The 15531-nt window shown below is 49.0% G+C and overlaps 2 protein-coding genes across 7 annotated transcripts in view; both read right to left on the reverse strand.

Annotated features, from left to right (window-relative positions):
• Window positions 1-1338: 1338 nt before the first annotated feature.
• Window positions 1339-7070, reverse strand: LOC129867930 (eukaryotic translation initiation factor 4E-binding protein 3-like). Its single transcript, XM_055941420.1, has 3 exons — window positions 6751-7070; window positions 4133-4294; window positions 1339-1769 (listed from the first exon to the last, which is right to left on the reverse strand). The coding sequence occupies exons 1-3, from the start codon at window positions 6887-6889 to the stop codon at window positions 1738-1740; spliced, it is 333 nt and encodes a 110-aa protein (XP_055797395.1). The 5' UTR covers window positions 6890-7070; the 3' UTR covers window positions 1339-1737.
• Window positions 7071-8087: 1017 nt separating this feature from the next.
• Window positions 8088-15531, reverse strand: part of LOC129867932 (ankyrin repeat and KH domain-containing protein 1-like) — a 44955-nt gene continuing 37511 nt past the window's right edge. For 3 of the 6 annotated variants that reach the window (XM_055941427.1, XM_055941426.1, XM_055941424.1), the window contains exons 26-34: window positions 14525-15005; window positions 14255-14410; window positions 13867-14016; window positions 10294-11840; window positions 9898-10071; window positions 9434-9676; window positions 9065-9228; window positions 8757-8921; window positions 8088-8658 (exon numbers count right to left, since the gene is read on the reverse strand). In XM_055941427.1, the coding sequence (XP_055797402.1) occupies window positions 8599-8658; window positions 8757-8921; window positions 9065-9228; window positions 9434-9676; window positions 9898-10071; window positions 10294-11840; window positions 13867-14016; window positions 14255-14410; window positions 14525-15005 (3140 nt within the window). In that variant the 3' untranslated portion in view covers window positions 8088-8598. Of the gene's footprint in view, window positions 8659-8756; window positions 8922-9064; window positions 9259-9433; window positions 9677-9897; window positions 10072-10293; window positions 11841-13866; window positions 14017-14254; window positions 14411-14524; window positions 15006-15531 lie in introns of all 6 variants that reach the window. The other 3 variants (XM_055941423.1, XM_055941422.1, XM_055941421.1) reach the window with 1 other exon arrangement.

Consider the following 15531-nt stretch of genomic DNA (forward strand, 5'->3'; position numbering starts at 1 on the left):
AGGACAACCATCTCTGCAGTACTCCACCAATCAGGCCTTTATGGTAGAGTGGCCAGACGGAAGCCACTCAGTAAAAGGCACATGACAGCCCGCTTGGAGCTTGCCAAAAGGCACCTAAAAGGACTCACACCATGAGAAACAAGATTCTCAGGTCTGATGAAACCAAGATCGAACTCTTTGGCCTGAATGCCAAGCGTCACGTCTGGACGAAACCTGGCATCATCCCTACGGTGAAGCATGGGGGTGGCAGCATCATGCTGTGGGGATGTTTTTCAGTGCCAGGGACTGGGAGACTAGTCAGGATTGAGGGAAAGATATACAGAAAAAAGTACAGAGAGATCCTTGATGAAAACCTACTCCAGAGTGCTCAGGACATCAGACTGGGGGCGAAGGTTCACCTTCAAACAGGACAACAACCCTAAGCACACAGCCAAGACTCTGAATGTCCTTGAGTGGCCCAGCCAGAGCCCGGACTTGAACCCAATCAAACATCTCTGGAGACCTGAAAATAGCTGTGTAGTGACACTCCCCATCCAACCTGACAGAGCTTGAGAGGATCTGCAGAAAAGAATGGGAGAAACTCACCAAATACAGGTGTGCCAAGCTTGTAGCGTAATACCCAAGACTCGAGGCTGTAATCGCTGCCAAAGTTGCATCAACAAAGGACTGAGTAAAGGGTCTGAATACTTATGTAAATGTGTTTTATTTTATAAATTTGCAAACATTTCTAAGAACCTTTTTTGCCTTGTCATTATGGGGTATTGTGTGTAGATTGAGGAGGTAAAATAACTAATACATTTTAGAATAAGGCTGTAACGTAACAAAATGTGGAAAAAGTCAAGGGATCTGAATACTTTTCGAATGTACTGTATACTCTATAGCAGGGCTGTTCGATGTCAGTCCTGGAGTGTCGAAACACTTCTGGATTTCATCCTCTACTCCTAATAAGGGACTAATTTAGACCTGGGACACCATGTGAGTGCAATTAACTACCAGGTATAAATAAAAAACTGAAGTGTTTTGGCCCTCCAGGAACAGAAATGAACATCCCTGCTCTATACCAGGGGTATTCAACTCTTACCCTATGAGTTCCAGAGGAGCCTCCTGGTTTTCTGTTCTACCTGATAATGAATTACACCCACTTGGTGTCCCAGGTCTAAATCAATTCTTGATTAGAGGATAAAAAAATGAAGCCAGTGCCACTGCCTACAAGGTCCAGAGTTTCAGGGCTCTGTACATTACAAGTGAGTTCATTCAACCACACCACAAATGGCACACTTCTTGGCCTATAGCCAAGTCTTTTCAAACCATCTGATGATTAAAAAACACAAAGCACCATAACTTTTTTAATTTCATTTATTTTCTTTGCAGCAGAACAGCACATTCTCAAAGAGCCCCAGAGATTAATTGAAGTAATCTCTGAATACCCTTGTAAATCAGCTGCCAACCCCCAGACCACATATAAAAATGCAACTTGACAATATTCGTTGCCATTTAATAAAACTCAAAATGATAAATTCATTAATCCTGTAAAAACAGAAAGTACCCAAGTGTACAAAAAGAAAAAGTACATCAAGATGAAAAGCAGTTAATAGACTAACTGCATCCACCCTTCTCAAATCCTCCTCCAGGATTAGACAGGAGGGAATCTAAAGTGAGTGTGACCAGTAGAGCGACCACCCAGTGGTCTGATACAGAATACAATTTCTCCAACAGAATGGGTCTGGATGAGTAGCTTCAGATGTCAATCACAAACTGGGCATCGTCAGCTGTAGGGACAGAAAAGAGAACACAGGTCAGCGTCGAGGACATACCCTTTCCTGAACTTACAAAAAACGCTTTGTGCATCTACAAACTAAATGAGTTGGTCACAAGACATGCAGCATATGGCTTGGCCAGCAGCTTGACATATCAGACAGGTTTTTGTTTGCTTTTCTCGAGGAACGGTTCACCTTGGAACTTGGTCTAGTGCTGGTAAAAAAAAGAGTCAACAAAACACACTAACTGTTTTGTACACCAGGTGATAGTCTGGGCATTTGACACCTCAAACACACTGCACACTGTACTTCCTTATCCTCGGAAATAAACTCCTTATTTGTCACCAACGTCACCTGAACAAAGCAACCTATCCCCTCCCTTTAATTACTGGTAAGGAATTTAAGGAGACTGAAGAATTAGGCAAGTTATAGAGGTGAGACATCAGAACATCATGTGAATGCAAGATGGAGTAAATCAAGTAACAGGGACTGAATGACAAGGATATACACTGCTCAACAAAATAAAGGGAACACTTAAACAACACAATGTACCTCCAAGTCAATCACACTTCTGTGAAATCAAACTGTCCACTTAGGAAGCAACACTGATTGACAATAAATGTCACATGCTGTTGTGCAAATGGAATAGACAACAGGTGGAAATTATAGGCAATTAGCAAGACACCCCCAATAAAGGAGTGGTTCTGCAGGTGGTGACCACAGACCACTTCTCAGTTCCTATGCTTCCTGGCTGATGTTTTGGTCACTTTTGAATGCTGGCGGTGCTTTCACTCTAGTGGTAGCATGAGACGGAGTCTACAACCCACACAAGTGGCTCAGGTAGTGCAGCTCATCCAGGATGGCACATCAATGTGAGTTGTGGCAAGAGGTTTTGCTGTGTCAGGAGACAGGCCAGTACATCAGGAGACGTGGAGGAGGCCGTAGGAGGGCAACAACCCAGCAGCAGGACCGCTACCTCCGCCTTTGTGCAAGGAGGAGCACTGCCAGAGCCCTGCAAAATGACCTCCAGCAGGCCACAAATGTGCATGTGTCTGCTCAAACGGTCAGAAACAGACTCCATGAGGGTGGTATGAGGGCCCGACGTCCACAGGTGGGGGTTGTGCTTACAGCCCAACACCGTGCAGGACGTTTGGCATTTGCCAGAGAACACCAAGAGTGGCAAATTCGCCACTGGCGCCCTGTGCTCTTCACAGATGAAAGCAGGTTCACACTGAGCACATGTGACAGACGTGACAGAGTCTGGAGACGCCGTGGAGAACGTTCTGCTGCCTGCAACATCCTCCAGCATGACCGGTTTGGCGGTGGGTCAGTCATGGTGTGGGGTGGCATTTCTTTGTGGGGCCGCACAGCCCTCCATGTGCTCGCCAGAGGTAGCCTGACTGCCATTAGGTACCGAGATGAGATCCTCAGACCCCTTGTGAGACCATATGCTGGTGCGGTTGGCCCTGGGTTCCTCCTAATGCAAGACAATGCTAGACCTCATGTGGCTGGAGTGTGTCAGCAGTTCCTGCAAGAGGAAGGCATTGATGCTATGGACTGGCCCGCCCGTTCCCCAGACCTGAATCCAATTGAGCACATCTGGGACATCATGTCTCGCTCCATCCACCAACACCACGTTGCACCACAGACTGTCCAGGAGTTGGCGGATGCTTTAGTCCAGGTCTGTGAGGAGATCCCTCAGGAGACCATCCGCCACCTCATCAGGAGCATGCCCAGGCATTGTAGGGAGGTCATACAGGCACGTGGAGGCCACACACACTACTGAGCCTCATTTTGACTTGTTTTAAGGACATTACATCAAAGTTGGATCAGCCTGTAGTGTGGTTTTCCACTTTAATTTTGAGTGTGACTCCAAATCCAGACCTCCATGGGTTGATAAATTTCATTTCCATTGATAATTTGTGTGATTTTGTTGTCAGCACATTAAACTATGTAAAGAAAAAAGTATTTAATAAGAATATTTCATTCATTCAGATCTAGGATGTGTTATTTTAGTGTTCCCTTTATTTTTTTGAGCAGTGTATTTGTATCTTGGGATATAAACATGATGCCTTTCAGACATAGCAACTGCTTTCCATTTCCCTACACTGTGAACTAAGACAGAATAAGTGCAATGACTTGATTTACTGTCCTTGCACAGCTTCTAATAACAAAACGAGAACTTGTTTCTCAAGTATTTCCTTGAGGAGCCCTTAAAAAGGTGTTTCCTCTTGAGTTGCTCAGTAAAAACATCTGCTGCAAAGCCATGTGGGAGAGGAGTCAGGTGTTTAGGAGAGCAGGTAACCAAGAGGCCTGGCTAGGGGAAGAGGTTAATGGGTCTCATAGGATATACAGTAGTGTCGGACCAGACCAACCTGGGATGTCTTTGTTCTCGTCCATTTCCTTCAGCTTGCCCAGAGGGTGCAGGGCCGGCGCCGTGACCCCTGGGATATGGGGGAGACAGCACGGAGGGGTACGTGTGATCGGTGAATTCCGACATTCCAGCAGGAACTTTCTGTCATAGATTATCCTGGTTCCTGTGAGGACAAAGGGTTGAAGTGTTTGTCTCGGGGTAAGAACACAGAAGTACCAGGAACAGTGATGCCAATTTAGCAATTTTGTTGCTAGATTTAGCAACTTTTCAGACTATCCTGGCAACTTTTTTTTCAAACAGCACCTAGCATCAAATTTAGCTGCTTTAAAAAAATGTATTTTGAACTTTTAGCAACTTTTGAAAAGTGACTCGAACGCTAAAATGCACACATTTTCCCTCTAAATGACACGAAAACGATTTTCTGTCACACACTCAGTCAAAACACACGTGCCTGGCTGCAAAAGTGCATTGTGAGTGACGTCAGCAGCACGCCAGCAGCAATTTCAGCAAATTGCAAATCATTGTTGGCTGACTGCAGCAGCAGTTGTACGGATTCGATGGGCCAAACCCAATGAATATAGTTGGTCACGAATGTTTGATCTTGAACAGAACTTACATCAATCAACATGCCTCAATCAAAAATGTACAGCCAGAAAGAAGTACAGAAAAGAGTGGGAGTCTGTACCTGAACAAATGTCAAATCATATTTTTTGCCGAGATGGCAAGTTAATTAGTTAAAACGTTATTGTGTATTCTACGTAATGACGCAGTTTTACGTTATCACGCAATGACATCAACGTCATTTAGCAACTTTTATCAACAAATCAACCTGCCTCTAGCAACTCACCATGAAAATTTGTTGGCAACACTGACCAGGAGTCATGATGTACAGCAATCCGTCTAGATCACGAGGTATTCTTGTGCACAATATTTATCCAAGGTGTGTTAGTGCAGGCTACATAGAAAAGTGGGCGGTCTATACTCCGTGTGTACTTTTCAATAGAATAACTCACCTTGATCTGATCTGGATCCTATACTACTAGCAACTATATCAGGGTCTTTTCACACTTGGTCCCTTTAAGACAATTTTTGTGATTCGTTTTTGTGCAGTGTGAACACTCGAAAAGGAACTCGGCACACTCAAAAGAGCCCCCGAAGCGAAGCCATCTCGAGAGGTAGTCTGAGTACGCTTCGTTTGAATTCCATCGTCCGGTTCCCCTTTTTTAGGACAATGTGAACGCAAAGCTCCCCAGGTTCGCTTGTCATTATTCCCGCACCACACACACTAGACTATTGTAACACCGTTTTCCATGCCATAAATCCGCACACTGGTGCCACTAAAAAAAGATATGTGCAGGTTTCGCGAAATATCCCGTTTTTGGATATTGATTAGCGATTGTCAAGGACGCACAGAAACTCAAACATGTGTTATGTTTTTAGTTTAGATTATTTTTTAGCAATATGTGATTTATAGGCTAAGAGTACGCCATAACCGGTTTATTGATTGTGGGGTTTGATTAGCGTGAGAAGACAATATATTTAGTGAGAATCACAACAAATTCCAAAATCTATTCTTGCTCTTAAAGGGGCAGTAGCCTACATTGGGTGTACAATTTCCAATTACAGCATTATTTATAATATTTCTATTTATTCTGTTACCAATTAAATGTACATGTTAATAGTATCATCTGATTACAACTATGTCTCATTTTAACTAAATGCAATCTATTAGCTTCCAAAATGTAAGTTGGTATTTCTAGCTGTCTGATAACACATTCTGATTGAATGGCTTGTCCTGCACTTTATAAAAACCCAGAGTGCATGTTGGAAAAATATCTTGGTTCCTTTCTAAACATAGCAATGTGAATGCAAAGAGGCCTCTGGGTTTAGGTGAAATGAACTGGAAAAATAGCTGAGTCCTCATTCAAAGGCAAGGGCAGTGTGAACACAAGTTGTTTTGCAGCTTAAAATATTTTTTTGAATTATTTTTCTTTACCGAGTTCACTATAAAAGAGGACTATATGTGAAAACACCCACTGGGAAAATAATTTGAACGCAATCACACCTATGCACTCTTTTGTCATACAGTTCAATAGAAGTCTCTGGATCTCAGTCCCCTCAGTTCAGGTGTGTTGCCTGGCTTTACAAACTCCTCTACCCCTGTAGTGCCTCCTTGTAACTGAGCCGTAACGTCCTCAGCAATTCCAGCTATGTAACACCACCAGTGAAAACAACCCCATTCCTTCAGCCTCTCTCCCCTCCACGTTGGACTCCTTGTAAAGGCCACACAACGTCCTCACACACACACGTTGATAAATCGGATCAACTGCATCTTGACAGAGATAATTGAATGTCATTGCTGGATCCATACAATACAATGTTTATTGGATGATTTAACAAATTATTGGAAAAGGTAAAAGTGCATTTAATGCAATAGGAATGTAAGTACATAACCGTTCATTCAAACCTGGACAAAAGCGTCACCAAGCTCCCAGGTAATATCTTCATGCAATTGTGCGCAATGTGCTGTTCTCCAAACTAGCGCAGCGCTTACACACCCGAGGCCGTATCAGTGTGTTCTTCAATACGATAAGTAGTCCCTTATTTTGCTAAACTTACCTCCAGGTGTCGTGGAGAACAGGGTGCCTCCAGGCGTCTGACTGTAGGAGTCGGGCAGCTGAGACCAGTCTTTTGACTGCTCAAAGCGACTGGGAATAGGGCAGTTTAGGCCTATACTGGTGGTACCGTTAGAAGACATCGTAGACAGCAGACGAATGAACAGTTCAACAACAAAAACACACTGCAAATTATTTGTGATCGATGTCTACTATGGCCTGTAAGATTATAAAGCTGCGCCAACTCTGAAGTTTTGTTTGACAACTAGGGGACTGCGGCGCTGGGAGACGCACTACGCAGTGAGCTCTAGCAGCCACGTGCAGGTGTTTATGAAAAGTCTGCTGATTTGAGGCGTGGTTTAGTTTGAGTTTCACAATCACCTCACTACTGTATCAGCCTGCGCAACATCTCATTTTAAAGCTCACCAATCACATATGCGAATTCCGTATGAACTGACATGAACCGTCACATGATTCGACCTGGTAGATCTTTATATACCCTGCAAACGAGGACAGATGCATAGCATAACAGAAAGTTTGCATTTAAAACAATCAAAATAGTACTAACGCAATAGCCCATCACCCAAATATACTTGACGTTCTATATGTTTGTGATGTCATGACAATGTTCTTCTCCCAGTGGAGGCTGGTGGGAGGAGCTATAGGAGGATGGCCTCATTGTAATGGCTGGAATGAATGGGACAGAATCAAACATATAGTTTCCATATGTTTGATACAGTATGTTCCATTTATTCCATCCCAGCCACTAAAAAAAGCCAGTCCTCCTATAGCTCCTCCCACCAGCCTCCAGTCCTCTGTTCTTAAATCATCCAAAAAATGTTAGATTACTTTACTGTCCCTTTATGGCTTGAGTGATTGGTCTCTCCTCAAATATATAAAATTCCCAGTCAATCTTGTTGGGGGGGAAAAAGTAAACATCTCCGGCATTACTTGTTTACAAGTGCAATTCAAACAAGGCAGTGTTGATAAGCAATAATCAATTTGAAGTTAGATAACAAAAGATAGCAATCCTAGTTGAACGTTGGTCATTTTATGTTTTGACATTATGGTGTTCTCTGGGTAGACTCTTAGTGAATGTTAAATGAAGTGTCCGATTGCAGTCTCTCGTGGAAACTTCTCCGTGCATGATAAATAGGACCCCGTGCCAGAACATTCAGTCAGAGTGAGCGATTACATCATCATGAGTACACATGCCACACATGAGCAGTCTCCTACTTCTATAGACAGACCAAGGGCACTTCATATCAACAAAGTGTGCAGAGATAATCATGAGGTGTATGTCGTCATGAGGTAAATACAATATGAATAAAGGCACAACAGTACAGTTTTGTCTTTTTATTGACTATTAAGGTAAATATTACACATTAATACAGTAGAGTCACTATACGACATGTAATCTGGTTTTAACCCCTTTTTTTTAGTATGTAAACAATTATACATGTATTTACCACTAAAAAGGTCTGAGTTCTCGCTTTATGTTATCACCTAGTTCTTGGGCTGAGTATAAATAAGCGTACAGTCCTGTAGAGCCCTGCAGACCAAGAACAATTAAAATGTGGGGCTTTTAAAGTAAAAATAATGGCTATACTACGCAAAGAATGGATCCTGTTTAACAGGCAATCGGTTTGTTCATAGACAGTGATAAACACGTTACAGCCCACACGGAATTCATCTTTTTAGTTAGGCACATCAAAATGGTGTCCGACCATCCAATTTCTCAGTTTATGGACACTCCCTAGGTTAATATCTTTGTATATTATGTAATTATCTGGTTCTCTTAAACGTGTATGAGTCTTGTTAAATGGTCCTATGCTTCAATCGCTAGATGTGTTTAGTTGACGTGATTCAGGTGCACATTTCCAACGTGCGGGGCCCAAGTCCCAGGCCAGACCTGAAACGACACGTTTTCATCACTTGGTTAAAAAACCACAACAGAGGAAGACTGATTAATGGTGAAAATAAGTGAATGATGTTGATGGGAGTGCTTACCTGCTGGGTTTCTGCAGTCTCTGCAGCGTTGGAGACCACGTTCATGATGGGATTCCAGGCAGGGTCAGCGCTATGGAGCCCGTTGTACATGGGGCCCCCAGGGGCCTCTCCCATAGGAGGGTGGGGAGGAATGATCGTCCCGCCATACATTGACATTGGCAAACCCTAGAAAGGACAATTAAAAAAAGACAGAACTGGTAAAAAACTTAAATTATATATGTAAAAATTATGTTTTTGTGATATTTTGTGGTTGGAATGATCCAATGAGAACTCTTTACATCCACTATTTAGCAGTGTCTGTCCGCTACCTTTGGGAAGTCCATGAAGTTGGTGGGCATGGGTTGATGGAAGGTGTTGGAGGGGTTCACGATGCCGGTGTCGTCCCGCTCCATGGCTTGGTGCTGGGAGAAGCCACTCTGCTGGTGCATCATGTGACCGCCCATCAGGGGCTGAGACCAGCCTGACATCGCCTCTAAAGGTGGAGGGTAAGAGCAGGGGAGGACTGAGATTTTGGATCGTGTGAGAGTTAATCGTTATGTTCAAAACATTTACAATACATTTCAAAGCATTATAATAAACATCTTAAAACACTGACAATTAAAGATGATCAGTTCTACAACTATCCATTCCTCTACAACTGTACACTAACCCGATCCACCGCTCTCCAAAACACTCACCAGACGCACTGCCCACGCCGAAGGACCAGATGCCCCCCTGTCCGACAGGCGGCGTGTAGCTGGCTGTGAGCATGGCGTGGTTCACGGAACCCGTCTGGCGGATGCGTGCCAGGCGCTCAGTGCCAATGGGTGGGGGCACCTTGCGATCCTGCTGGCTGTTGCTGCTGGGCTTAGCCTGAATCAGAGCCGTGGTCACTGTGGACGCACAAAGAGGGGACGACACAGAGGACACCGGGGACTCACCTGAGGGGGGGGGGGGGGGGGGTAAAGGCTTGATAACTTTCCAAATGTTGGATTTATCAAAGAAGACTTAAGATAAAATTACATGAAATCCTTTGATTAGGCTTAATTTCATTTCATTCTTTTACCAAAAAGTAGACATTGAAGCTACTTTGTCAAAAAAAAAAAGGGGGGTGAAAAACACTGTAGATCTATGAATAAACTGCCCCGTGCTGTGTTCTTACTGGAGGTGGAGGCGCTCCAGGGGTGAGGGGAGAAGTGCTGGCGGCTAAAGGAGGGGGTTCCCACCGGGGATGGACCCTGTAGGTACACTGCACTGCCAGAGATACTGGTGGCGAAGCTGGTCAGAGCAGCAGACGAAGAGATGGAGTTTCCCGACGGGTCCATGTGGTGCATGCCTGAAACAAAGAGGTCAACTGACCTGGTTAAAATATTTAGGCACAAACCACTAATAAAACTGAACAAGTACTTCAATATAAACGTGATTAGTGCTGCTTTGTGGAACCTGTAGAATTTCTATTTCTCTGGAACCAAATTATTTGGTTACATGGTATTATGGGTTATGTTGTATTATTTCCTGCTGTGTGTGTGTAGTGGAATCTATGGTCCTTGTTGCTTACCAATGGGACTGGTGACAATCCTCTGGGAGTTACAGCGATACCCTGGAGCCTTGGAGCCGTCAGGAGCTGGCATCACGTTCTCCATCTGTCCCATGCCTCCCATGTAGGCCTGCTGCGGAGGGGTCCGGGCAGGCAGGTGACATGCTCCCCACACCTGATTGTTGCCCACCTGGTTGCTGTCAAACATGCTGCTGAAATGGTTGAAGAGGGCGGTGGGGCCGTAGTTGGGGGGCAGCTGCTGGGTCTTGCCCCCGTGGCTGTGCATCTGGGAGCCGTTCATCATGCCCATGGAAGGGGGTGCCATGCCTTGGTTGGCATACTGCTGCTGCTGTTTCTGGTGTTGCTCCTGGGAGGCTCCAGAGGGAACAAACATAGAATGGTGCTCCTGTGGAGATGTCCCAGCTGGCATGGGGTAGACCTGAGCCGACGGCTGCACGCAGGAGGGAGAAGGCTGTGCGTAGTGAGGTACGGTGCTGCCCCCTGCTGGTGCAGCGTGAGAGGAGGGCAGGTGGGAGCAGGGAGGCTGGGCGGCCGGGGGGCTGGGCTCTGTGCTGGGGGAGAAGGGGAGGGGAAGCTGATGCTGTCGGCTGTCTGGCTGCTGGGAGGCCAGTGATGGGGGAGCCGTTGGAGGACCTGTGAAGTACATGGGGCCGTTGGAGCTGGAACATTCAGACGCTCCACCTTGGACAGGTGCTGCATCTGGAGAGGACTTCTCTTTACCAGGCGTGGCGCCACCATCAGGCTCTGGCTTGGAGACGAGCAGCTGCTGTGCAGACGGGGCGATGGGCACGGAAGGGGAGGACGGCGTAGAGGGCATGGTGGAGGGTGCAGGGGCTAGCTGCGTGGCGGGAACGTTGCTCACTGTGGAAGTGACAGCTGTCATGCTGGTCGTCCTTGGTTCGCCAGAGAAGAGCTGCTTCCTGGCAGAGTAGGGCGTTGGGGTGCCGGAGGGGGCAGTGCTGGTGGGCGAGGCGGTGGCTGCAGGGACCGCTGTAGAGGCAGGAGCTGTGTACTCCGGATGGGCAGCGGAGACCGGCGAGGGCCGGGGGGCAGTGCTCCCGTTGTGCTTGGGAGAGCTGTGAGTGCTGCCAGGGTTGACGGGCCGCACCGGGAACGGGCCCCAGGTGTTAGGCGATGGAGAAAAGGTGCCACCGAACTGTGCCATAGGCAGACGTGGGTGTCGGATGTGGTGCATGGTCTGGGCAGCCAGCAGGGCCAGATGTGGGTTGGCGTACGCCAGGGGCAATGAAACAAAGGGGGGCCTCACCCCGGGGGACAGGTTCTTTCCCATCTTCCCTCCCTGCTGAGAGACCGGGGGGGTCTGGAAGGACACAGCAGACGACGGAAACACTGATGCCAGACCCTTTGAGCCGGCCGCCGTAGTGTTGGTGGCCCCTGTGGAGGTGGTGTAGGTGGAGCCCATCTTGGTGCTGGTGCCAGGGGCGCGGATGTGGTTTCTGGGGATTAGGTCCTCCAGCTCCTTGGCTGGGTCCTGGATCAGGGCGTTGATCAGTTGCACAGCGTGCCGAGTCGACTCTGTGCCTCCTCTGAAGACCAAAGGGAGAGAAGCAGGTGAGTGTCTGACCTGGTGGTGATCAGTGAGCCGGTCATACCTGGTGGTGATCAGTGGGCCGGTCTGACCTGGTGGTGATCAGTGGGCCGGTCTGACCTGGGGGTGATCAGTGGGCCGGTCATACCTGGGGGTGATCAGTGGGCCGGTCTGACCTGGGGGTGATCAGTGGGCCGGTCTGACCTGGGGGTGATCAGTGGGCCGGTCTGACCTGGGGGTGATCAGTGGGCCGGTCTGACCTGGGGGTGATCAGTGGGCCGGTCTGACCTGGGGGTGATCAGTGGGCCGGTCTGACCTGGGGGTGATCAGTGGGCCGGTCTGACCTGGGGGTGATCAGTGGGCCGGTCTGACCTGGTGGTGATCAGTGGGCCGGTCAGACCTGGGGGTGATCAGTGGGCCGGTCAGACCTGGGGGTGATCAGTGGGCCGGTCAGACCTGGGGGTGATCAGTGGGCCGGTCAGACCTGGGGGTGATCAGTGGGCCGGTCAGACCTGGGGGTGATCAGTGGGCAGGTCAGACCTGGGGGTGATCAGTGGGCCGGTCAGACCTGGTGGTGATCAGTGGGCCGGTCTGACCTGGTGGTGATCAGTGGGCCGGTCTGACCTGGTGGTGATCAGTGGGCCGGTCAGACCTGGTGGTGATCAGTGGGCCGGTCATACCTGGTGGTGATCAGTGGGCCGGTCATACCTGGTGGTGATCAGTGGGCCGGTCATACCTGGTGGTGATCAGTGGGCCGGTCATACCTGGTGGTGATCAGTGGGCCGGTCATACCTGGTGGTGATCAGTGGGCCGGTCATACCTGGTGGTGATCAGTGGGCCGGTCATACCTGGTGGTGATCAGTGGGCCGGTCATACCTGGTGGTGATCAGTGGGCCGGTCATACCTGGTGGTGATCAGTGGGCCGGTCATACCTGGTGGTGATCAGTGGGCCGGTCATACCTGGTGGTGATCAGTGGGCCGGTCATACCTGGTGGTGATCAGTGGGCCGGTCATACCTGGTGGTGATCAGTGGGCCGGTCATACCTGGTGGTGATCAGTGGGCCGGTCATACCTGGTGGTGATCAGTGGGCCGGTCTGACCTGGGGGTGATCAGTGGGCCGGTCATACCTGGTGGTGATCAGTGGGCCGGTCATACCTGGTGGTGATCAGTGGGCCGGTCATACCTGGTGGTGATCAGTGGGCCGGTCATACCTGGTGGTGATCAGTGGGCCGGTCATACCTGGTGGTGATCAGTGGGCCGGTCATACCTGGTGGTGATCAGTGGGCCGGTCATACCTGGTGGTGATCAGTGGGCCGGTCATACCTGGTGGTGATCAGTGGGCCGGTCATACCTGGTGGTGATCAGTGGGCCGGTCTGACCTGGGGGTGATCAGTGGGCCGGTCATACCTGGTGGTGATCAGTGGGCCGGTCATACCTGGTGGTGATCAGTGGGCCGGTCATACCTGGTGGTGATCAGTGGGCCGGTCATACCTGGTGGTGATCAGTGGGCCGGTCATACCTGGTGGTGATCAGTGGGCCGGTCATACCTGGTGGTGATCAGTGGGCCGGTCATACCTGGTGGTGATCAGTGGGCCGGTCATACCTGGTGGTGATCAGTGGGCCGGTCATACCTGGTGGTGATCAGTGGGCCGGTCTGACCTGGGGGTGATCAGTGGGCCGGTCATACCTGGTGGTGATCAGTGGGCCGGTCATACCTGGTGGTGATCAGTGGGCCGGTCATACCTGGTGGTGATCAGTGGGCCGGTCATACCTGGTGGTGATCAGTGGGCCGGTCATACCTGGTGGTGATCAGTGGGCCGGTCATACCTGGTGGTGATCAGTGGGCCGGTCATACCTGGTGGTGATCAGTGGGCCGGTCATACCTGGTGGTGATCAGTGGGCCGGTCATACCTGGTGGTGATCAGTGGGCCGGTCATACCTGGTGGTGATCAGTGGGCCGGTCATACCTGGTGGTGATCAGTGGGCCGGTCATACCTGGTGGTGATCAGTGGGCCGGTCTTACCTGATAGTGATCATCCTTTCTCCATTCTTGTCCTTCTGTTTGTCCACGTCGATGTGAGCACCGGTCACGTCCTGAATGGCAGTGATATTACAGCCACCTCTGCCCATGATCCGAGACACGACAGAGGCAGGCACCAATAGCTTCTTAGATCTGACAGAAGACAAACAAGCCATTCCATTCATATCTGGGTCATACGGCTGTACTTAACTATGTAGTAGATACCAGGTGCAGTTGATGGTTAGTAAAACAAGAAGTGACAGTTATAAATTCCAAACTAGAGGAAGGGAGATACTGTACCCTTACTGCACTCTTTAAGGGTAAAGGTCACAGTAAATATAAAAGGTAACCGTAACTACAGTAGCCATTGTTTGAGTTGAGGCCAACCCACCTCCGTACCACCTCTTTCCAGCCGTCTTCCCTCTTCTGGCCCCTCTTGGGGCTGGTGAGGTTCATTTTGCTGTTGGGCGAGGTGACCGGCAGTGAAATGGTTTTGAAGGAGGGGGGGAGGGAGCTGGGCGCCAGGACGTTGATGCAGTCATGGAGTCTGAGAAGAAAAAAAAGAGAGAGCCCTGCGGTGTACTGTAGACAATTCACAAGTTTAGACTTAAGAATTCCCAGTTTGGACACAGCTTTTCAGCATTAAGACCTGGTCTCTTACTTCTGGTGTGGTTTGGAGATGGACACTGTGACCTTGTGGTCTCGGGAGATGTGCCTCTTCTCAGGGACCGGCTGGGGCTGTTGGCTCACCCCCGAGGGAGCAGACGATGAAGACGAGGATGAGGAAGATGAAGAGGGCATGTCCGGTAGGTAGTTGAGCTCCTGGCTCTTGCCTCCGCTGCTGCTGCTCTCACTGTTGCAGTCGGTGCTGTCCAGGTTGTCTGAGTCGCTGCCACCCGGCACCCCGCCGCCCCTGGGCTCCCTGTGGATCTTGTTTTTGTCAGTGTTCTGCTGAGCCAGCACCACCTGGGGGTCCTGCAGGATGATGGGCTCCATGGTCTTGTTCTTCTTGTTCTTGCGGTTGGTGCTGGGCGTGGTCGCTACATTGGCTCGTTTCTTGGCGAAGGCGTTGGTGAAGGTGGCAGAGATGCCGATGGTAGTGGTGGTGGTAGCGCTGGGCGGGTCAATGGGGACATCACCGTCTAAACAGAGCATTGAGATAAGGAAGGTTATTCAACCTTATTTTACCATTGGGCCACTGAAACAACCAAAAGCACATTAGAAAGATGTCGAATGGCTTTGTCTCAGTTGAAACTAATATGAGCACGTCCTTCTTTCAGTTAAGAACATAAAATAATCTGTAAAATTAACTATTTTAATTAACTGACTTGAATTTCCTTTAATTCACGCAGACAGAGACGGTCATCTTCAAGAGTAAAACCATGCTGATTTCAGGAGCCCGGCTAGGCTACGAGAGGCCGTGCTGCCGCGCTAGGTTACGAGAGGCCGTGTCCCGCCGCGCTAGGCTACATAAGAGGCTGTTCAGGTGCCGCCGCGCTAGGCTACATAAGAGGCTGTTCAGGTGCCGCCGCGCTAGGCTACATAAGAGGCTGTTCAGGTGCCGCCGCGCTAGGCTACATAAGAGGCTGTTCAGGTGCCGCCGCGCTAGGCTACATAAGAGGCTGTTCAGGTGCCGCCGCGCTAGGCTACATAAGAGGCTGTTCAGGT

This window comes from Salvelinus fontinalis, chromosome 13 (genome assembly GCF_029448725.1).
Source record: "Salvelinus fontinalis isolate EN_2023a chromosome 13, ASM2944872v1, whole genome shotgun sequence".
NCBI classification, from domain to species: domain Eukaryota; kingdom Metazoa; phylum Chordata; class Actinopteri; order Salmoniformes; family Salmonidae; genus Salvelinus; species Salvelinus fontinalis.